Raw genomic sequence first — 23,848 nt, forward strand, 5'->3', positions numbered from 1 at the left:
AAAAAGAACTTAGAAAAATCTATATATATAATATATATTTAAAAAAAATATATATATATTTTAAAAAATATATATATATTTTAAAAAATAATTTATTTATTTTTTATTTCACCTGTTTCCCCTAAGAGGCAAATTAAAAAAGGAACTTCAGCCTAAAATATATATATATATATATATATTTTTATTTTTTTTAATATATATATATATATATATATTGATTTTTAAATTTCACCTGTTTCCCCTAAGAAGCAAAGAAAAAAAAGAACTTAGAAAAATCAGTCTAAAAATATATATATATATATAATATATATTTTTAAAAAATATATATATATTTTAAAAAATATATATATATTTTAAAAAATACATTTTATTTTTTTTTATTTCACCTGTTTCCCCTAAGAGGCAAATAAAAAAAGGAACTTCAGCCTAAAATATATATATATATATGTATATATATATATATACATATATATATATATATATATATATTTTTTAATATATATATATATATTTTGATTTTTAAATTTCACCTGTTTCCCCTAAGAAGCAAAGAAAAAAAGGAACTTAGAAAAATCAACCTATATTTTTTTTTCTCTTGCCTTTCAGGGCTTCCATACAAAGAGAACCCCGAACTAACGTTAGCTGAATGCTAACATTAGCCACAACACCAATGTAAACGTAATGGCAGTTGGCTACAACGTCATGGGGGGCTGTGCGGTGCGGTGTCTAATGGGACGGGCTAGCCTCGAGGACTGTCTGTTATATTAACGGGTTAAATGTCTGTTAGCTTCATGAATGCTGTCAGAGGTGGAAAGTGTATTTTTCCACATCAGGTACCAGCCTCCAGACTACAGAGAGATGCTGGGTGTCCCTACACGTCAGCAGCTCGGCGGACAACAACGATAGCATTCATCCATTAACACACCGCAGAGAGCTAACGGCTGAAACTCAACCGTTATAACAGCAGCGAGGCAGCGATGGCTGTGAAGTCGAGGAGACCGTGGACGGCGGTGATTTTCGGCGTGTTTCTCGGGTTCACCGTGTCCTCCTGGCTCATCGTGCCTCAGGTTCTGGAGAGGAGTAAAGGGAAGAAATCTCCCTCCATGTGTTTGTACCATAGTGACGGTAAAAGTCCCGCTATGCTCGGGATAAGAGAACAGGACCGCCCGCAGCAGCTCATCCAGGAGGAGGAGGCGGTCAGGACATCGAGTACAGCCGGGAACAGCAGCAGTAGTACCGGCGACAGACCCATCACTAGACCCCCCCGGCATCTCCTCTTTGTCGGCGTCATGACAGCCAAGAAGTACCTGCGGTCCCGAGCCGTGGCCGCCTACAACACCTGGTCCAGCTCCATACCGGGGAAAGTGGAGTTCTTCTCTAGCTCCGGGTCCGGTTCCATCCACGTCCCGGTCCCGGTACCGGTGGTGTCGCTGGCGGACGTGGACGACTCGTACCCGCCGCAGAAGAAGTCCTTCATGATGCTGAAGTACATCCACGACCACTACCTGGATCAGTACGAGTGGTTCATGAGGGCAGATGATGATGTTTATATTAGAGGTGATTATTCTAGAGGTGAAGCTGCATGAGGCACAATGATCCCATAGTCCACATTTATATGTTTTTTTCATACATACTAAATTTATATATATTTTTTCATACAAATTAAATTTATATATTTTTGTCATACAAATTAAATTTATAATTTTGTTTTAATGCATATTGAATTTATATATTTTTTCATGCATATTAAATTTATATATTTTTTTCATATATATTTATGAGATATTATGTTGCTATAGTCCAGGGGTCAGCAACCTTTACTATCAAAAGAGACATTTTAGGCAAAAAAAAGAAAATAATCTGTCTGGAGCTGCAAAACATTTGAGCATTATGATGAAGGTAACACAGTTTATAGTCTAAGTATATAGTATATAAATCTAATCCAGTGAGGGCCAAAGTGCAAATGTATGAAGGAGTATTAGGGCCACATTGAGGGGAAAAATTGGGAGATATCCAGAATAAAGTCATAATATTACGAGAAAAAAGTCCTAATGTTATGAGAATAAAGTCAGAAGTTTATGAGAAAAAAGTCATAATATTACGAAAAATAAAGTCATAACTTTATGAGAAAAAAGTCGTAATATTACGAGAATAAAGTCATAACTTTACGAGAAAAAAGTTGTAATATTACGAGAATAAAGTCATAACTTTATGAGAAAAAAGTCATAATATTGTGAGAATAAAGTCAACTTTACGAGAAAAAAAGTCTTAATATTACGAGAATAAAGTCATGATATTACGAGTAAAAATAAAGTGGGCATGGAAATAAAGCATATCAATTAACTTAGTATTCTTTTCCTGGAAATGTATTAAATAAACGAACAGCTATTGGGAAATAACGGAATATAATTATTAAATAATGTTTATAATAAAGTAATTTTCAATCACTTTTTAGGTAAATATTGGGGTAATTTGGCAGTAATTCCAAAGAAAGATATATAGAAAGATATGTTTATATTCCGCAAAGTAATACATCCAAAAAAGAACATGCATTTTCCATAAGTTTCAAACCTTACCCAGCCCAGGATGACTGTATTATGACCATCTAACATCTCCCACTTCCCCCTCTGCCAGGTGAGAAGCTGGAGTTGTTCCTGCGCTCACTGAACAGCAGCAAGCCCCTCTACCTGGGCCAGACGGGCCTGGGCATGGCTGAGGAGCTGGGCAGATTGGCCCTGGAGCCCGGAGAGAACTTCTGCATGGGAGGCCCTGGGATGATCTTCAGTAGAGAGGTTCTACGCAGGATGGTCCCTCACATCAGCACCTGTCTGAGGGAGATGTACACCACTCACGAGGATGTGGAAGTGGGTCGCTGTGTGCGGCGCTTTGGAGGAACACAGTGTGTGTGGTCGTATGAGGTGTGCATTGACTCTGTTTTCTATTCTTTCAGGTTTGAGAGTGTGTTGCCCAATTGATCAATGGTAAAGTTCGTTGTTTGTACTGGTGCTCCGTGCTCTTATCATGCTGTTGCAACTCTCTCCACAGATGCAGCAGCTCTTCTACGAGAACTACGAACACAACAAGAAAGGTTTCATCGAAGAACTCCACAGTAGCAAGATCCACAACGCCATTACACTTCACCCCAACAAGAAGCCCGCCTACCAGTACCGGCTCCACAGCTTCATGCTGAGCCGCGAGATCTCCAGACTCTGTTACCGCACCATCCTGCTCCACCGTGAAGGCCTGGTTATGAGTTACCTCAGTGATACCGAAGTACTGTGGGAGGACCAGCAGCTGGGATCCCCACCTTCCTACATGCGCTACAAGCCCAGCGAGAGAAATGATGTCATCGAATGGGATTTCCTCACCGGCCGCCATATTTATTCTGCCGCCGAGAACAAGATCGCCCGGCAAAGCCTCGGGAACTTGCTCCGGACTGCACTGGAAGACATTATACTCCAGGTCATGGAGATGATTAATGAGAATTCGAAAACACGTGGCCGTGTAATTGACTTTAAAGAGATTCAGTATGGCTACTACAGGGTGGATCCAATGCACGGCGCCGAATACATCATAGACTTACTGCTTCTGTACAAGAAACACAAGGGACGCAAAATCACAGTGCCCGTGAGGCGGCACGCTTACCTTCAGCAATCCTTCAGCCGACCCTTCTTTACTGAAACTGAAGAGCTTGACGTGGCTGAACTCGTGGCTGCCATCAACTCTGAGTCCCAATCCCTGTCTTTCCTGTCCAACTCTCTGAAGTTCCTGTCCCCCTTCCAGGTCTATGAATCAAACAGGGAAATGTGGGAGCAAAGTCAGAGAAAAGTCAACATCCTCGTCCCGTTATCCGGTCGCTATGACGTCTTTGTCCGCTTTATGGAAAACTTTGAGAAAGTGTGTTTGATACCCAAACAAAATGTTAAGCTCTCCATCATCCTGGTGGACAGCGAGAGCAATCAGAGCAGCGGGAAACACGCTCAGTTAATCAAAGACTACTACAGGAAGTATCCCAAAGCTGACCTGTCCATAATCCCCATGACGGGCAATTTCTCACGAGGACTGGCTCTTGAGCTGGGCTCCTCGCAGCTCGACAACGACTCTCTACTCTTCTTCTGCGACATCGATCTCATCTTTAGCGGCGATGCCTTGCAGCGCTGCAGAGACAACGCCGTCCAAGGGAGACAAGTCTATTTCCCTGTTGTTTTCAGTCAGTACAACCCCAAGATAGTGTATTCTGAGAAGGCCCCGAGAGAAAACAAATTTGTGCTGACTAAGAAAAGTGGTTTCTGGCGAGATTATGGATTTGGAATCACCTGCGTTTTCAAGAGTGATTTAATAAGAGCCGGAGGTTTTGACACCTCGATCTTAGGCTGGGGATTGGAAGACGTGGACTTGTTCACAAAAGTTGTCAATTCTGGTTTGAACGTGCTACGCAGTCAAGAACCAGGAATTGTCCACATTCATCATCCTGTCCACTGCAACTCAAGTCTCGAGCAGAAGCAATACAAAATGTGCCTTGGGTCAAGAGCAAGTACGTTTGCGTCAACGATACAGTTAGCAGAGCTGTGGCTGGAGAAACACATAGAGGCAGGTTATAACAGAACTTCATCCTGACACCCCAGCCCTCCTGTACACTACTCCGTCTAAGTTTACCTCAGTTCTGCTTGAATGCAGACAGCGATGGACTGTGTGTGTGTGTGACTGTGGATCACAGGTCTTTGTAGGCTGGAAAATTTGATCCAGAAAGGACCCAAAACCAGAGATGGCCCTAACCAATTAAGACCACACATGACCCAAACTGACCTGACAGCAGGTAGACCCGACCTCGAAGGGATCCAGAGGAAACGGTACACGAACAGAACCGAGTCGAGGATTGCTGGACCCAAAACAACAAAAAAAGTATCTGCTACCATGTCCAGTTCCAAACCAGCTAGGGAAACCACTGACTAAATATAAATTGGCTGTTAGTTGGTACATTGGACATTGTACAGTTCATTACAGTTTTATGGATTTATTGATGTATTATTACGCTGCCAAATAGCTTTGGGGAGTCCCGAGCTTTTTAAATGATCCAAAGAACAAGCTATATCAGCCTGTCAGGTGATTTCACGTAATATATTTATATATAGAATACCTAAGGAATCCATTGGTACCAATCATGTCATACCAGCTTATCGCGAAGGAGGCTAAATAACGCTCCAAACTTGCGCTAAATCTTGTCAAGGAAAAAATGGCATGTCCATTTTCAAAGGGATCCCTTGACCTCTGACCTCAAGATATGTGAATGAAAATAGGTTCTATGGGTACCCACGAGTCTCCTCTTTACAGACATGCCCACTTTATGATAATCACATGCAGTTTGGGGCAAATCATAGTCAAGTCAGCACACTGACTGCTGTTGTTGCCTGTTGGGCTGCAGTTTGCCATGTTATGATTTGAGCATATTTTTTATGCTAAATGCAGTACCTGTGAGGGTTTCTGGACAATATTTGTCATTGTTTTGTGTTGTTATTGAGTTCCAATAATAAATATATACATATATTTGCATAAAGCAGCATATTTATCCATTCCCATGCTGATAAGAGTATTAAATACTTGACAAATCTCCATATCAGTTCCAGACCTGACACCTGTAGTGATTTCATTGCAGGGTCACTTTCTCTGATGGTACATTCAGATAGTGTTTTTTTGTTTCATTCAGTTCAATAATGAATTCTTCCAAAGGACATTTTCAGGCTAAGTAAAGGTTTTCTTAGCCGTTACCTCATGGCTTCTCCTGGACTGTAATTATTGTTGTTATAATAACTTTTTATTAAGTTATTATGACATTTACACTTCTGCCTCAGGACCACATTTTAAGTGCATTGCATTGCACTTCTGTAAATTTCACTGTGTAGGATCATTTGCATAGATTCTGTGTGAGAGAGTTATGGTTTTGTTACCCAAGCATAATGGCTTTAAAGTCTAGCAATAACAACTGCTATAGTAACAACTGGTTATTTATAATAAATGTTTAAACACAGATATTTTGTCAGCTGTCTGTCTTTGTTTTCATTCTATACAAGAAGCTGAATCGGTGTTTTTGTTCGATAAATCTGTGTGTGAATCCTCTTTTTCAGCAACACCATGCTTCACACTCACACAGTTGCACATGTTCAGTGAGGAATATACTGTATTGGTTAATTATCCATCTATTTGTAAATATTTAGTTTTGTTGTACAGTTAAATATAATTTCATTGATTTATACTATAATTTTCCAAGCTGACTAGATCCTCCATACTCTTCATTCTCACTTTTATTTTTGTAATATATATATTTATTTTATTAAGTTATGGTACATTATTTAATTTCTACTGCAAGCCTAAAATGATGTTAATTTTTCATTTAATTTTACTTTAAAAAATAAAATAAACCAGCTACTGGTTGTTTTGTGTAGTTATTTATAATCTAATTAATATATACATGTATTTATTTTTTTATTGGTTAATTATCCATCTATTTGTAAATATTTAGTTTTGTTGTACAGTTAAATATAATTTCATTGCTTTATACTATAATTTGCTCAAGATAAAAATAAATAAAAAATGATGTAAATTTAAATTTTTTTTTTTACTTTTAAAAAATATAATAAACCAGCTACTGGTTGTTTTGTGTAATTCTTATATACATATATATATATATATATATACATTGTATATATATATATATATACAACAAAACTAAATATTTACATATATATGTAAATATTTAGTTTTGTTGTACAGTTAAATATAATTTCATTGCTTTATACTATAATTTGCTCAAGATAAAAATAAATAAAAAATGATGTTGTAAATTTTAATTTTTTTTTACTTTTATCAAATATAATAAACTAGCTACTGGTTCTTTTATGTAATTCTTATTTTATATATATATATATATATATATATACAACAAAACTAAATATTTACATATATGTAAATATTTAGTTTTGTTGTACAGTTAAATATAATTTCATTGATTTATATTATATATATATATATATTTTTTGTAATATATGTATATACTTTATTTATTTATGGTACATTACTTAACTTTTACTGCAAGTTTCAAACGTTGCCCAAGCCGTTTTAACATTTACTATTTTCTTGAGGACCATAAATGCAGCATTGCTGATGACGTCACAGAGGGGAGATTAAACATGGCGTCCGGACAGCAATGGGTGTTGGTGGAAATGGTGCAAGCATTCTATGAGGTAAAGTTTCTCCTCCCTATTGCTCTCTTGAGAGAAAATGACGTTTACAAATATATTCCTCGAATGTTTAGCTACTCGTTGATGTTTTTAGTTTTTGTCGGAGGCTGTTTATTATAAAGTTGTGAGTCAGGAAGTACCCGAGTCTTTAGAGAAGGAGGTTGACTTCATGTTGACACGCAGTCTGACAGCCAATCAGCTGTTTGTCGGTTAACTGCTCTCTACTGTTACAACCAGTCAGAGGAGAGGAACAGCAACAAGGACGTCCTCTGTAGCTAGTTACACAACTAGAAAACATTACTGAAACTATAAGGTTTGATTAACTATATATATATATATAGAATAGAATAGAAAGCTTTATTGTCATTGTATTAAATACAGAGATTCACAGTTTGCCACTTCTGGTCATGTGCTTTAAAACAAATACTTGACAAGACTAAACGAGGCAGATAAAACATATAACAGGTAAAACACACACAGCTATAAAGCAAATAAAACAGGTAAATAACAGGTAATAAAACAGGTAAAACAGGTAATAAATAAATAAATATAAACAGAAGTGTTACACTAGAAATATAAAATAGATTCAAGATTAAAGAGTTTTATTTGCCATTTATACCTCTAAGCACATTGGAACTCTGAGTCAGCTTTAAGAAAAGAAAAAAGGTAGAAAAGGCACAAGGTAATTACAGTACAAAATAAGTAGCATATTCAACTCAAAACAATAAATAAATAAATTATTAAAATATAAAACACCCTCAGTGTAGTCAATAAATAAACTAAACTACCCTCTGCATAAGAACGATACCTCAGAATACAAATATACACTATACTGTATATGCTCCATGACCATGTTAAAAGAACTTGTAACTCTCAAAGATATTTAAAAAAAGAAATAATTAATATATTTCAGACAATTACACAGTGGAAGGCAGCATATTGTACAGCATTACAGTCCATTCAGTTCAGCTGTACTGTGTGTCAATGTAAACAGAGGTAATTGCACTTGTAAAATAGTTAAGGGTAGATGTAATAAATAAAATGTAAACAAAGGTAGTTGCACTTGAGGTGTATATTGCATCAAGGATATATTGCACAGATAAATGTATTTCACATTCAGTGTATTAATATTGCACAGATTTATTGTTTGTACATCTGTACAATTGGTATTTTAAGAACATGTCCTGTTTGATAGTAACACTTTTATAGCTTTAGACTTTAGGGGTCAGCAACCTTTACTATCATCAAAAGAGCCATTTTACATGTAGGTAAATAAAAAATATATATATATCTGTCTGGAGTCGCAAAACATTTAAGTATTGTGATGAAGGTAACACAGTTTATAGTCTAAGTATATAGTGTATAAGTCTAATGCAGTGAGGGCCAAAGAGACAATGTATTTGAGGGGAAAAACATCCGAGATTTCGAGAAAAAAGTCATAATATTACGAGAATAAAGTCATAACTATGAGAAAAAGTCGTAATATTACGAGGATAAAGTCATAACTTTACGAGAAAAAAAGTCGCAATATAACGAGAATACAGTCACAATATTACGAGAAAAAAAGTCTTAATATTACGAGAATAAAATCATACTTTACGAGAAAAAAAGTTAAAACTTTACGAGAAAAAAAGTCATAACATTACGAGAATAAAGTTTTAAAAAAAAAGTTGTAACATAACAAAATTATCTTCATGTCCCTCCCCGTCCTCCTCAGGCTCCTGCTTATCACCTGATTCTGGAGGGGATCCTCATACTGTGGATCATCAGACTTCTCTTCTCGAAGACCTACAAACTCCACGAGACCTATAAACTGACAGAGAAGGTAAACTAAAGCAGCACAGTGCAGAGAAAAACAAACCGCAGTAGTGTTTGTGTGTGTATGTGTCACCAAACAACTGTCATGTGGTTCCATGTTGCAGGAAAAGGAGGACCTAATTGAGGAGTGGCAGCCAGATCCCCTCGTTCCTCCTGTTTCCAAAGACCATCCCTCCCTCAATTATGATGTTGTCACGGGGTAAAACACACAGACCACCCCTCCCCTTACTGCTTTTAAAGATTATCTGAAGCTAAGGATCCAAACTGAACTGAATGCACTGTTTTCCATTACAGGCCTCCCAGCCACAAAATCATAATCAATGGAAAAGAGTGCATTAACTTTGCATCATTTAACTTCCTGGGTCTCCTCGACAATGAGCGGGTTAAGGTCAGTTTATTTATTATTTACGCCATTACTACCTTCATTTTGACGTGCTGCCGGTGGGCATCAGTGTACAATTGGAACTTTTTCTTCTCCATTACAGCAAAAAGCTTTGGCATCACTGAAGAAATATGGTGTGGGCACATGCGGTCCAAGAGGCTTCTATGGAACTTTTGGTGAGAGAAAGAATCTTCTATTAACATTCATCCACTATCTGATATCCCAATAATGCAATAGACTGTAAGCAAACACAGAGGCTGTTACCATAAGTCTAGTCATAGAGTCACCTGTGGTGCACCACTACAGAATCAGAAGTAATACACATTATTAATAATACAAATTCACCATGAAATGTTGAGAAGTTAAGAAGCAGAGCTGCTGATTGATGAAACAAAGCCGGCGTAACGGCAGATCTTCTTTGCAGCAGTGTTGTAAAATTAACCCTGAACTCTGGTGTAACTTCTTAGCTCCAACTACTTTCTTGTTTCTCTCCCCCAGATGTTCACCTGGAGCTGGAGAGTCGCCTGGCCAAGTTCATGAAAACAGAGGAGGCCATCATCTACTCGTATGGCTTTGCAACCATTGCTAGTGCGATCCCGGCCTACTCCAAGAGAGGGGACATCATCTTTGTGTAAGTACGATCTCCTGCTACCGTGTATAGAGCAACATTAAACCAGGAATCAGTGATCACACTTAACTTGCATGTTTTTCTTTATGCATATTGCTCCACTGTAATTGTTGTGTATATGACAAGTGAAGACTTGAAACTACAATTACTGTCAGGCTTAGTTCCTCGAAAGTTCAGCACAGAAAACCACATCTGCCATCTGCTGAAGACTGTATCTGCTTCTATGTAAGCTTTTTGGATTTGTGTTCCATAGTTTAGTGTTTTGTCCTTGGTTGTGTGTTCAGGGATGAAGCAGCCTGCTTCTCCATCCAGAAGGGTCTTCAAGCGTCCCGCAGCTTCATCAAATACTTCAAGCACAACGACATGGAGGATCTGGAGAGGATGCTCAAGGAGCAGGAGCTGGAGGACCAGAAGGTTAGTATATAGGGGGTGGGTGTCACAATGTGCTTCGTGTAGCCCGGAGTGTTTGAACTGCAGATAGTATTTTTATAATCCTGTTTTCACACTGATTTTTTAATGAATGACATAGGTCTTACTGTCTGTCTTATATACTAACATACGTTGTTTCTGTTGCAGAATCCTCGTAAAGCTCGAGTGACCCGGAAGTTCATTCTCGTGGAGGGGCTGTACATCAACACTGCAGACATCTGTCCTCTCCCTGAACTGGTAAAAAGAAATGCTGCCATTTATCCTCCACAATAAACCTAATGTCCTTGGCCCTGTTCAGACCTGGTATTAACATGCGTCCTGAGTGATCCAAACACAAGTGGACAGCTTTAATTCTATTGCCCATTGATTGTGTTGTGTGTAACCTCCAGGTGAAGCTCAAGTACAAGTACAAGGTGCGGATCTTTCTGGAGGAGAGCATGTCTTTTGGTGTGTTGGGAGAGCACGGCCACGGAGTCACAGAACACTTTGGGGTCAATGTGAGTACACTCAACTTTACATAAAGAAATGCTGTATATTGGCACAGTAAAAGGCTAAAATGTTACTACTGTTGGGAGCCCTGTCATACCAGTAGCTGCTCTCAAAAAGCTAAAACCACAAATATGTACCTTTTTTAAAGGGAGATTTGTCAAGTATTTAATACTCTTATCAACGGGTGGGCAAATATGCTGCTTTATGCATGCCTTCCTCTGGTGTGCTGGTAAAATTCATTGTTTCCGATAATGATTTATTATAAGAAGTATATTATCATAGATAATAGATTTAATTTGATAAACTTTTCCAATAACCAAAAAAAAGAGATGACTAATGTGACGTTGGGATCCAGAGTACACTTGATCAGTCTCTCAAATCTGGAAACATTTTGGCCACGTCTGTGTCCATAGCGTATATACTGTATGTGTGTGTGATAATAACCATTTCTTCAATATGCAGATCGATGACATTGACCTGATCAGTGCCAACATGGAGAACGCTGTGGCCTCCATCGGCGGCTTCTGCTGCGGACGCTCCTTTGTCATCGACCACCAGGTAAAATACAACAAGATTTTATTGAGATAAGTTGAATAAATGACAATTTTGTCATGAACTGGCTCACACATCAGACTAATGGTTTGTTCCACAGCTGCTTTTCTGCATGACATCTGTAATTATTGCATATAATTGTGCACGGATTCCTCATATTTTCCCTGGATGGCATCTCGATTTTTTTGGTCTATTTCTTTTTAATATGGTACAGGGAGTGGTCTCGAGTCTTTTTAAGAAGTATCCAAAAAACAGATTTAATGAGGTGTGAACAAATTCCAGCAGACAACAAAGCCACTTGTAAAGCCAGAGTTACACGGAAATGTCTTTTAAAATGTTGACGTCCTGGTTCCAGAGTCCAGACTTCCCTCCAGAATAGCCGTTCATTGACAGTAAAACCAGACTAATGAAATAAAGCTGGTAGATGACTGTCCACGTGGACTGAATGCAGTCGGTTCTATTTTCCTCTTTTAATTTAGGTCCATTTGTAGGTATTTTTTACTTCTATTAAAATATTCAGTTTCAGTGTTAGAATAATAATCCTAATGACATCCACTGTGATTCATTAAAAACTCTCTTTTGTGTGTTTTACAGCGTCTGTCAGGCCAGGGCTACTGTTTCTCTGCCTCGCTGCCTCCCATGTTGGCTGCTGCTGCCATCGAGGCCCTGAATATCATGGAGGAGGATCCAGGTAGCGGCTGCTTTCTCCTCTCTCTCTCCACCTTTTCCATTTTGAGGGCATTTGAGTCTTTATTTTCGACAAGCAGCTGTTCTAGACGGAGCACTTTCCATTTCTAATTCCCACTGATTAGAAGTATATTTGTAATCAGAAGCAGTTCTGTCCTCTCATCCATCTATCCTCATCTGTTTTGCAGATATTTTCACTGTCCTGAGGAAAAAGTGCAAACATGTTTACAAGGCTTTACAAGGGTAAGTTCACCTGCACTACGGTGATTAGTCTGTCACTGTGGGTTGAGTAAAGACCTATTTATGTGTGAATGTATCTAAAATAGAGCTGTCAATCGATTAAATATATTTAATAGCAGTCTTGCTTTCCCTACTATAACAGTGTTGTATAATGAAATGATTTTTGTTTTTTGTTGCCGTATGACAGAACTCCAGGTCTGAAGTTAGTCGGAGTCCAGTTCGCCCCGGCTCTTCACTTACAGCTGGAGACAAGTTCAGGCTCCAGAGACTCCGACATGCAGCTGCTTCGCTCCATCGTAGATTATGTGAGTCCTCTATAGCTGATTACATCAAACTCACACACACACACCATGATATTTAATTTTAATATTTCGTCTGAAACCTCTGTTTCTATTAACATACACAGAGGTTCCTATAATGAGAAACTGTTCAGGAGTCCAGATGTAACGTCACAATATCAAGTTTGAAACTGCTGATTCTGACGAGGCTCCAAATAACAATTACAGCTTTGTCACATTTTTAATACTATAAGTGAAGACGCAAACAACAAGACATTTATTGTCGCTTTTAATCTGAAATATTTTATGCTCCGAATTATATATTTGAGGAATATTTTTTTACCATATTTCAAAGTTCTCCAACAACCATCTATAGTTCAAATGGTGACACATAATTTTGTGTTAAACAACAGAGATTTTAAATGAAGTGGCTCATAGTAGTTTCCATGTTTTCCATCTCAGTGTATGGAGAGACGCGTGGCTCTGACCCTCGCTCGTTACCTGGAAAAAGAGGAGCGTTTCCTCCCCGCACCAAGGTAAGGGACTCTGCTGTACTATGTAGTTGATACATAATGTATAATTGTACTTTTTCCCAACAAATGCACTATTTCCTCCGGTTTGAGTAACATTTGATTAAAGGGACAGTGTGTAGGATTTGGCGACATGTAGTGGTTTATGCTTTCTTACAATAGAAATGATCCATTTGTGTGAATGACATTAGCCTTGAACACTACCTGACTGCTCCACCTGTGTGTGTCCTCAGCATCAGAGTGGTGGTCACCGTCGAACAGACGGAGGAGGACATCCAGAAGGCCGTGTGTTGTATCCAAGAGGCGGCTTCAGCTGTCCTCAAATGACAATGTCGTGTTTGTCACTGCTGAAACGAAGCAGACGTCACTGGATTACTTTAGCAGGAGTCCACTCAGTTGGACTGGATAGGACGTCCCTGTGAGGGGAACACTTCCGACCACAGACTGTGAGCCCTGAACACTGTACGTGTCATGAGGATAATTACTGATAAATACACATTATATCTTATATCTGTCTCTAAAGGATAACTTTGCTATTTTGCAACCCTATTTTCCCATGTTTTATGTGTCTAAGTGAGTAATGAGGACAAAATTTTTTAAAATTGTTCCAGTATTGAGGGAGAACGCTGCAGCTACCAGCCGCTAAACAAGCTATAATGTAATCATTTGGGGCAACTCTTCAGTTTACGTCCACTAAAAGTGCTTGTTTTTGCCACTGACAGGCTCAGATTGTTTTTATAAGTGTCTTACAACATTATGGAAAGAACCCTACAGAGAAATGAAACCTTTTTCTTACCTTTCACTTTCCATTTGTTATTGTGTCGTGTGACTTGTTGCCGGAAAGCAACGGTGCAACGGCCCCAAATGACCAGCTCGTTTAGCGGCTGGCGGCTGCAGCGTTCTCCCTCGATACTGAACCCCAACAAGTGTTTAATCATTTAGACACAAAAACATGGGAAAATAGGGTCCAGGTTGAAAAATACCGTTATCCTTTAATTCTTTGCCTCTCTCTTTGTTCTCACTCATCATGTGTCATAATCGTACTACACGTTGTATATTGTTATGAATGTCAGACTGAGGCTTCAACAGACGCCCCCAGTCACTAATAAAGAAAAACGACTGCGGTGAGAATTAGACTTGATCTCCACAGACCGAATGTACTTGTTGCTTTTCATGTACTGACCAAAGAGGAGACATTGTTCTTATTGTTTTTATTTAATATTTTTGCAGTCGACTTGTACATTAACTGTATGTGAGGATTTTATATGCCACAAATAGACACTGAGTTTTACACCTTGATTTTATTTTATTTTTTTATTTTCTTTGCTTTTTATTCAAAGTTACTTCTCTTTTGTTAAGTCATTGCATTCTGACCACTTTATTTTTATGAAATGTAAATATATCTGATTTAAATTGAGTCATGGTGTGTTTTTTTTTTTGTGGAATTACCTTGAATGTATATGTATATGTGTATATATATATATATGTATATACATATACATATACATATAGATATATATATATATATCTATATGTATATATATATGTATATATGTATATGTATATATATATATATATATACATATATCTATATGTATATATATAGATACATATATCTATATATATATCTATATATATAGATATATCTATATATATAGATATATCTATATATCTATATATATAGATATATCTATATCTATATAGATATAGATATATAGATATATATATCTATATATCACATCAGGCATCAACCTCAATGAGAGAGGACAATGTTAATGTTGCACAGGTGAGCATTCAAATTAAATTCGTTTTTAAGTTTTGTCCTTATCTTATCGTTAATGGTGAGGACAATTTAGTGTGTTTGTGGTAGAGAAGCGTTCAGAAATTTACTGGGGCTTACCGAAATTGGATTCACGGTCTTTGCAAATGCAAAAATGAAATTTAATGTTCAACTTGTTTAAGTTTAGTTGACAAGAAAAAATTAAAGTTACAAGATAAAGATTTATACAAAAATGTAATAAAATGTTCTACTATTTTAAGGTCAGATATGTAATGTTACAAGCTAAAATGTAATAAAATGTTTTACTACTTTACGTTTAATTGACAAGAAAAATGTTAAGTTACAAGATAAGTGAAACACAAAAATGAAATAAAATGTTCAACTATTTTAAGTTTATTTGACAAGAAAAATGTAAAGTTACAAGTTAAACATTTTTACAAAAATTAAATAAAATGTACTATTTTAAGGTCAGAAATGTAAAGTTACAAGCTAAAATTTAATAAAATGTTTTACTACTTTACGTTTAATTGACAAGAAAAATGTTAAGTTACAAGCTAAAAGTGAAACACAAAAATGAAATAAAATGTTCAACTATTTTAAGGACAGTTGACAAGAAAAATGTAAAGTAACAAACTAAAAATGGATGCAAAATGCAATGCAAAAATGAAATGAAGTGCACACAATCCAAACTAAATCTCTAGATGGAGCCCTCTACACAAACGTTACCTGCACGTTACCGAGTGCGCGTAGCCAACGCGCGTGCGTCCGCTCCAGTTTTCCCAAACTCGCTCGTTTCACCGCGAGGACACAGAGGAGAGAGAGAGAGAGAGAGAGGCCAGTCTGGATCAACAGCTCGGCCATCGAAGGTCTCACACACAAGAGATGAACGCATCTCTCTCCAGCTCCTCCATGTCTGACTCCTGGATAGTGCGCTTTCTCTCCGCTAACCTGGAAAACTAAGAAGAAGAAGAAGGAGAAGAAAAGCTCCAGCAGAAGAAGCCCAGCTCACTAAAACTGGATGCAATTATCATTTGTTGAGAGTGAAAACTGTCGCTATGACCACCTTCCTGAAGAGTTTGCTCTGGATGCTTTTCTTGTTTCCAAACCTGAGATGTGAAGGTAAGTCTCTTTTCATATACTCCAAACTTCTTAAAAGACACAATTACGCATTAAAACACAACGTGTAGTCCAGTCAACAAGCAGCATTTACGCACATTTTACGCACATTTTGCAGCTGTGAAAGTTGGTTAAAAGAGCTTTGGGCATTCATGTGTTTTCTTTCTTTGGCTTGTTCTTGTTGTAGTTGCAGTAAAAAAGTTCACAGAGTTGTATCAGCTCAATTGGAGCTGGAGATTCCACATCCCAGTTGCAAAAAAAAAAAAAGTTCCTTTTAAGTTCCTTTAAAGAAGTTTCTAAAACTTTTTTTTTTTTTTTTGCTCAAAGTCTTTTTATTGGTATTCTGTACAAAATCCAATAAATAATTGTATAAATAAAATAAAATTATACCCCCCCCCATCCCTATAACAATATTACTGCACCATTAATTAAGCAGAGTTAATTTCATCAATAATTTCATTTATACATATAAATGAATTAAATTCGATAGCAACATAAATTAAACATATTCCAAAAAAAAGAATAAAAAAAGGAAAGGACCAAAAAACCCCGAAAAATAAGTAAATTAAAAATAATAATAATAAATAAAATGAAATAAGTAACTTTATGTTTAGTTGACAAAAAAATTGTAAAGTAAGAAGCTAAACATGTATACAAAAATGAAATAAAATGGTCTTCTACTTTAAGTTTAGTTGACAAGAAAAATTTAAAGTTAAAAGTTAAAAATTAAATAAAATGTTTTACTACTAACAATATTACTGCACCATTAAATAAAACATATACAAAAAAGAAGAATAAAAAAAACCATAAAAATAAGTAAATTAAAAATAATAATAATAAATTAAAAAAAACCAACTAAGTATAAATTGTGAATTATATGTAATATGGGGTCAGCAGTTTTTCTATATAGATTAAAAAGGGTCTCCATATAGCATAACATTTCTGAGCACACCCTCTTGTAGTATAGCGAATCTTCTCCAATACCAAAGGATGTATGAGATCTTTAAACCACATCCTAAAGGTTGGAGTATACTTCTCCTTCCATTTAAGAAGTATAAGTCGTCTAGCTAAGAGAGATGCAAAAGCTATCGTATTCTCTTTCTAAAACTTTTAGTCATTTATTTAAGATGGAGCTTGTTTGCCCTTAAAAGGCATCTGTTCACACACATTTCACCTTAATGTTGCAGATGTTTGTGGTAGTTTTCAGGGGGAATGTGTGATGGTTTTGGTGGAGGTGGGGGTTTTCTCCCCCTATAAGTTTATGTGATCACTTAAACCCTCTTTGTCCTCTTTCAGCTTGTTGACATGTGTTCCTTGCAGCTCCTACTCTTCTTAGAAAAAGGTGCTTGTGTCAGACTCAAAGGGCCACTGTTTCCTTGTCATGTTAATTGAATGCATAGCTCGAGGTGATCTCTTGTCTTTGTCAGTCATGCTAATTCGTTTACTCCCCCTGTGGGAGGTGAGAGAGCTGGGGAGATTTCCTGTTTTCAGCTCTGGCTTCTTTGAGGACTCACCATTTGGTATGAAGTTAAAGGGGCATGGGAGGAGGTGGGGCGCAGGGTAGAGCTAAATGATTAGCTCCTTTAACCCCTTATAGGCTCTGCAAAGCAGCATTTCTTCATGTTATGACCTCACTGAGGACTGAAGAAGCAGTGCAGAAGGGCTCTGTGCCGAGTTGCCAAGTCTGCTTATAATAAGCGAATTTGGGCTTGTTTTCCTGAAGTCACTTACAAATATTGGTAGTTACAGGTTGCGTTTTTTGGGCTTTGTTTCTAAAGTGTAGTTGCTTATTTGCGCTTGCTCCGGTCTCTCTCCTCTAAATCTGTCTAGTTTATCCTGTTGCAGGATCCATGCATCTAATTCTAGATCTAATCTTGTAAAATTACAAGTTAAAAATGGATGCAAAAATGACAGAAAACATTCAACTTTAAGTTTATAACAAAAAAAGCAAAGTTACAAGCTAAAAAGTGATGCAAAAATGATGTGAAACATTCAACTCTAAGTTCAAACAAGAACAATTTAAAGTTACAGGTTAAAATGGATGCAAAAATTATGTGAAACCTTCAACTTTATAACTGGATAAATGGATGCAAAAATGCAATCTAATGCATGCAATCCATCCAATAAATTCATACATATATATGAAGTGATCACGTGGCTGCCTTTCTTTGTTATATTGTGGTAGGTACGGTCGCTTCTTTTGGGGGGGTAGTTGCTGCTTTTGGGCTTGTTTCTATAGACCTGGTTGCTTGTTTCTCTCACAAGATCTGGCAACACTCGCTCTGTTCTTCAAAAGACAAGTTGAAATCAATGCAGTTGTTCTTCTAGAAGAAAAAGCAGCTCTTGTCCTTATATGGTAACTTATTTGATATTCATACATGAGTCAATGTGTCCATCATTTTGTGCATCCCCCTTGTCCTTTATAGGACAGCGTAGTGTATATTCATGATTGTGGAACATTGTTATAAATTAATTTGAAAATTGCACAGGTGAAATTAATGTTTTCACGTGTGAATGTATGAAAACCCACACATCCCGGTATCCAGATTCATTTCACTTGTTAAATATTTTAAAGAGGACCTATAATGCATTTGTGCTATTTTCCTCCCTTTAGTGTGTTATATAAAAAAAAAATTGCATGTAGAAAGTCTGCAAAGTCCACACCAAAGGGAGTTACTGTCCCCCAGAGAAACACTGCTCTTGAAATTGCTGCCTTTTCTTCTGTAATGTGATGATGTCACCAAGTAACACATTTGCATAACGACTAGTTTTGCACGCCCTCTAAACAAAGCAAGTTGAGCGTAGCTGGAGCGGGGGTTGTAACCATGTTCTAGTAGAAGCCTGAAATACAGGTATGCACCTGAAAGTAAGCATAATAGGTCCTCTTTAATTTAACATACATACCTTTATATTTGAATTCAAGCCTGAATTCCTGTGGTATCTCTCTCCACACACCGCGGGTGAAGCAGTCTGTCACTGAAAGAGCTATTTAATAACGCACGGGGGGAAGCAGCGTCTCTTCTAGTCCATCGTCGGAACATTGAAGTTTAACCACGGCAGATCAGCGTCACTAACACCCGCCGCCGTCGCATCATAATTACGGATTCTCTTAATACCACAGTTGTCTTTTCCTCAGTCCTTCTGAATTCTCAATCACATCTTTCCTTGACCTCATGACGTTTTCCATCAAGGTCAAGGAAAAGTGGTTATGAGAAGACATTATGACGTCATTTTTTTGACTTTTCAACCGCAGCCTTGGTTTTCCTGTCTTTAAGGCAGCTATTGGCTTCCATTCATTTAGCTATAAAAGTCAAGATGTAAACATGCCTGAGTTCGGTCATCTAGAGCAGCAGACATCTTGTCGGCTGTTACTGTTTCAAGTCTTTACAGGTTTGTTTTCATAGTGTAGTGAAGTGAAACTAATGGCTGCCTTGAAGGTAGAAAATACACTCAAAAAAATAAGGGCTCTGACGCAACAAGATAATGTCATCAACAACAAACCACATGCACGTATGAGCTGCGACGGCATGAGTGGTAACAGCTAGTGTCTGTGTTCCAATACAAAGAACGTGTTGGAAAGACAAACTGACCACTACCACTGTGAATCTGATGTAATTATTCTTTATCCGTCGTCATGTGCTATAGAAATCAAATTGAGAATGTGTCCGTCATTATTTAGCCTGTTGCCCTTGCTTGTGGAAGAAGAAAACAAAAGATGGCGTTAAAAAAAGAGAGCAATTATAACCGTCATTGGGTGAAATCACTTATATCCTAGAATGAGACGGACCGATTCAACGTGCCAGTTGAGTGGTCAGCATTTAAAGTATTTTTGACAAATCTGTGAGAGCGATTTGAGTAACTGAAATGATGTGAGGGCATCATTTGGAGGAAGAACCAGAAATAGCTGAAAGCCCAGGCAGCAGCTGTGAATGAAGTGGAAGCGTATTACTAATGAGTACTCGCAGCTATATGACTCACCGTGTTGGGGTTAGAGTAGAAAGGCGGAGCTGCTGGTGGAAATGGGGCCAGAGGGCCTTCCTTTGCTGTGGGGGGTGTTTAAAGAGAGCTCCATCATCCCTGTCACTGAAAAACCAGCCCAGCTGCATACTTGCACATCGTTATTCATTTAGCACAGAAACCAAATATTAAATGTTGTCCAAACATTAGCAGCCGCACAAGAACTCTAGCTAAATAGAAAGCCTAGAACTGGCAAGACTTTGATTTCAGTCAGGAAAAACATTACGAATCTGAACAAACACTCATTGTCGCCTTTTGGTACTTGACAGTTTTTGATTCTTTTTCTGTTACCAAAAAAGGTTTGATGCCAAACCCCATTCATAAACATACAAGGTATTTGCCCTTTACCCAATACAGTCGCTGCACCCGATTCGACTGTTATCAGGCCATTAAATAGGCGTTATCAGTTGCTATAAGCACCATAGATGTGGGTCATTAGGGGCCTACTGTGTGGTAAAAGTGAAAGTGAATCTTAAAAACAACACGTTTTAACATGTTGTAAAACTGCATGAAATGTTATGTTTTGGAGGCAAACAAAAAGGCTTCTTTAGGTTTAGGCGACAAAACTACAACTTCTTTAGGTTTAGGCAACGAAACTACAATTTATTTAGGTTTAGGCAACGAAACTACAACTTCTTTAGGTTTAAGGAACAAAACTACAACTTCTTTAGGTTTAAGCAACAAAACTACAACTTTGTTAGGTTTAAGCAACAAAACTACAACCTCTTTAGGCTTAGGCAAAAAAACAAAAAACAGTTAGGTTTAGGCAATAAAACTACAACTTCTTTAGGTTTAAGCAACAAAAACTACAACTTCCATAGATTTAAGCAACAAAACTACAACTTCTTCAGGTTTAGGCAACAAAACTACAACTTCTTTAGGTTTAAGCAACAAAAACTACAACTTCTTTAGGTTTAGGCAACAAAACTAGGGAGGGAAAAACATTGTATTTCTGATGTGAACTCCAGTCTCCTGGGTGAAAACCCTGTGTTTTGTGTCCCATCCATCATCCCCGACCTCCACACCCTATGGAATTTCACACTGTCTATACTACAGCGCCTGACTTCTGCTCCTGTCATGATTACTACGGTCGCTAGAGGTCGCTGTCGTGTTCTTTTACATCTTCTATCGGTGATCTACCATGTGAATAGATGATAAAACCTACTAGTGGATGTAGTAGGCCCCTATTTACCCACATCAATGGGGCTTAAAGCGACTGATAATGCCTATTTAATGGCCTGATAACAGTCGAATCAGGGTACCCAAAATTGCCAGTTGCAAACATCCATCACAGTTTACAGAACCACTCTCTGCTTCAACTTAACCTCCTATATTTAATGTAGTTCTAGTAGGGATTCCTTTGCAATTAAAGGTTATTATTGACATTATGGGTTCACCTCCAAATAAAATGGTAGCTAATCTCTCACTTTGTTTACAACCTTGTCTTATTGTGTGTCTGCTCAAGTTTGTTTTCCCTTTAGTGATGTTGCCATATTCATAGATCTTAGCTATTACTTTGGTGACTACAATGTTCTTATAACTAGTGCCGTTTTCCTTTAATAATACAACGTGTTGCTTCATTCTGTGCTAAACCATCCCCGCCAGTTTATTGGTAATATACTCCTTTCCTGAAACCATGTTTAAATGCAGACATAAAACAGCAGGTGAGGGTGATTAATGCAGAGTCTCATTCTTATTTAGGGGAAATAGTAATGCTGGCTTTTGTAATCAGGTGCCGCACCAATCAAATTAGACGCAGCTTAATAAATCCATCTGCCACTGCGGGGTGGAACCTGTCTGTGGTTGGATGTACTGTATGAACTAATGGCTTTGTTATTTAGCTACAGGCCAGGCACTGATGTAACTCATAAACATAAGGAGAGATGATTAAGTGTTGCATGGAACCCACCGTAAAAGCTTTTCCTAAAGTTTTATTGCCCACACACCATCTAATGTATTACAAACTGGGTTTTTACCTCCTGTCCGTGTTTCCCCCTACCCGTCTAGCTGTGAAGTGAAGCACTGGACACACCAGAGGAGTTAGCCAGAGGTCAATCCATTCATCTGGAGTTTGTGGAAATGTAAGGGAAGCGTTCAGGGCCCTGGCTTTTCCCACAATTTTCAGAGCAAGGAACTTAATTCCACGCTAAGACGTGAAAACTTTACTTTGGAGCGACATAAGACGGTTGAGTTGGAGTACAGTTTATCCCATGTTTGGACATGAAGTCAGAGTGGTCTTCTGTCAAGGACAACAAGACAATAACATGTTTCAAGACTACGTAACTTTAGAATAAAGAAAAAAAACACAATCTTCCTCTTACAAGTGAAAAACATTGAATAAAACATTAAATTCAATACACTCGTGGGTTTACTGCTGCAGCCTGTAGTACCAGTAGTTTATGGTGGTTAATGTCAGCTAATGTTTGCAAACTTAGGTGGCTTTGTCACGCGTCGCCGTTCGATACCGAGTCTCAGGTGGTTTAACACAGCTCTGAAACAAACAATTATTTTCACTATCAATCAATGTGTAGATTAATCTCCGTATTTCGGTCTATAAAATCTCAGAAATTAGTGAAAGCTGCTGGCCACGATCTCCTAAATCCAAAGTTGACAAATAGCTTATTTTGTCCAACCAACAGTCCAAATTTACTATGAAGATCAACTCAGAAACCCAGCAAATTAAGTGATCGATTATCAAAATATTTGCTATGAAAGCAAAAGACAGTTGGAGTGGATTATATGGGTGAAGCCCTTATATGTATATATTTATTATTTGAAATCAATTAACAACATAAAACAATGACAAATATTGTCCAGAAACCCTCACAGGTACTGCATTAAGCATAAAAAAATATGTTCAAATCCTAACATGGCAAACTGAAGCCCAACAACAGCTGTCAGTGTGTCAGTGTGATGACTTGACTATGATTTGCCCCCAAACTGCATGTGATTATCATAAAGTGGGCATGTCTGTAAAGGGGAGACTCGTGGGTACCCATAGAACCCATTTTCATTCACATTGAGCTTTGAAAATGTCCATGCCAGTTTTTCCTCGCCAAAATTTAGCATAAATTTGGAGTGTTATTTAACCTCTTCTGTGACAAGCTAGTATGACATGTTTTTTTCTTTAAAACTGAGCCCGCTACAACCTCGAAAGTTTGATTGCATTAATGCGTATATACAGTACATACTGTATATCCTCTGGCTGCAGCGGGCGTTGGGCAGCAGCTCCGTTTTCCCCCACCTCATAAATATTTCTCCAGATCCGGCACTGTTCCAGCTCACTGTTGTCTTCTAACAAACTAGCACTGCGTTCCAAATCACATACTTTCTCTCTTTACCTCAGTACGTAATGCAGCTGCCCTTACAAAGTACGTACTGTTGCATGCAGTATGCATGTACATACTACTTTGTCATAACTTTGCTCCTTGAATTTTGACTCTCTTGCTCATATATCCACTGCGCAGAGGATTCTGGGTATAAATATATAAATATAGATATATTATAGATATATAAATATAGTATGCAAGCCAGCATAAATAGTATGGTATGGGTATCGGAACGCACAGTAAGTGTAGCTTTTAAAGTTCATATTTTTTATCTACCTCTGATATCTGGTATAAGATTGAGCTGTTTCAAAGCTGTTGTACTATTAAAGCTGTTTTTC

At 37.6% G+C, this 23,848-nt stretch overlaps 3 protein-coding genes across 3 annotated transcripts in view; all 3 read left to right on the forward strand.

Moving 5' to 3' along the window:
* Nucleotides 1-579: 579 nt before the first annotated feature.
* chsy3 (chondroitin sulfate synthase 3) lies at nt 580-5,551 on the forward strand. Its single transcript, XM_074618126.1, has 3 exons — nt 580-1,557; nt 2,635-2,918; nt 3,046-5,551. The coding sequence occupies exons 1-3, from the start codon at nt 978-980 to the stop codon at nt 4,615-4,617; spliced, it is 2,436 nt and encodes an 811-aa protein (XP_074474227.1). The 5' UTR covers nt 580-977; the 3' UTR covers nt 4,618-5,551.
* Nucleotides 5,552-7,131: 1,580 nt separating this feature from the next.
* On the forward strand, nt 7,132-14,685 carry sptlc1 (serine palmitoyltransferase, long chain base subunit 1). The gene is made up of 15 exons (XM_074618131.1): nt 7,132-7,238; nt 8,953-9,060; nt 9,158-9,252; nt 9,348-9,441; nt 9,539-9,611; nt 9,934-10,066; nt 10,348-10,477; nt 10,640-10,729; nt 10,882-10,989; nt 11,444-11,539; nt 12,128-12,224; nt 12,409-12,463; nt 12,648-12,765; nt 13,201-13,274; nt 13,502-14,685. The coding sequence occupies exons 1-15, from the start codon at nt 7,185-7,187 to the stop codon at nt 13,593-13,595; spliced, it is 1,419 nt and encodes a 472-aa protein (XP_074474232.1). The 5' UTR covers nt 7,132-7,184; the 3' UTR covers nt 13,596-14,685.
* Nucleotides 14,686-15,854: 1,169 nt separating this feature from the next.
* ror2 (receptor tyrosine kinase-like orphan receptor 2) overlaps nt 15,855-23,848 on the forward strand; it is a 42,238-nt gene continuing 34,244 nt past the window's right edge. The window contains exon 1 of the mRNA XM_074618125.1: nt 15,855-16,167. Coding sequence (XP_074474226.1) covers nt 16,104-16,167 — 64 coding nt within the window. The 5' untranslated portion in view covers nt 15,855-16,103. The remainder of the gene's footprint in view (nt 16,168-23,848) is intronic.

This window comes from Sebastes fasciatus, chromosome 19 (genome assembly GCF_043250625.1).
Source record: "Sebastes fasciatus isolate fSebFas1 chromosome 19, fSebFas1.pri, whole genome shotgun sequence".
NCBI lineage: Eukaryota > Metazoa > Chordata > Actinopteri > Perciformes > Sebastidae > Sebastes > Sebastes fasciatus.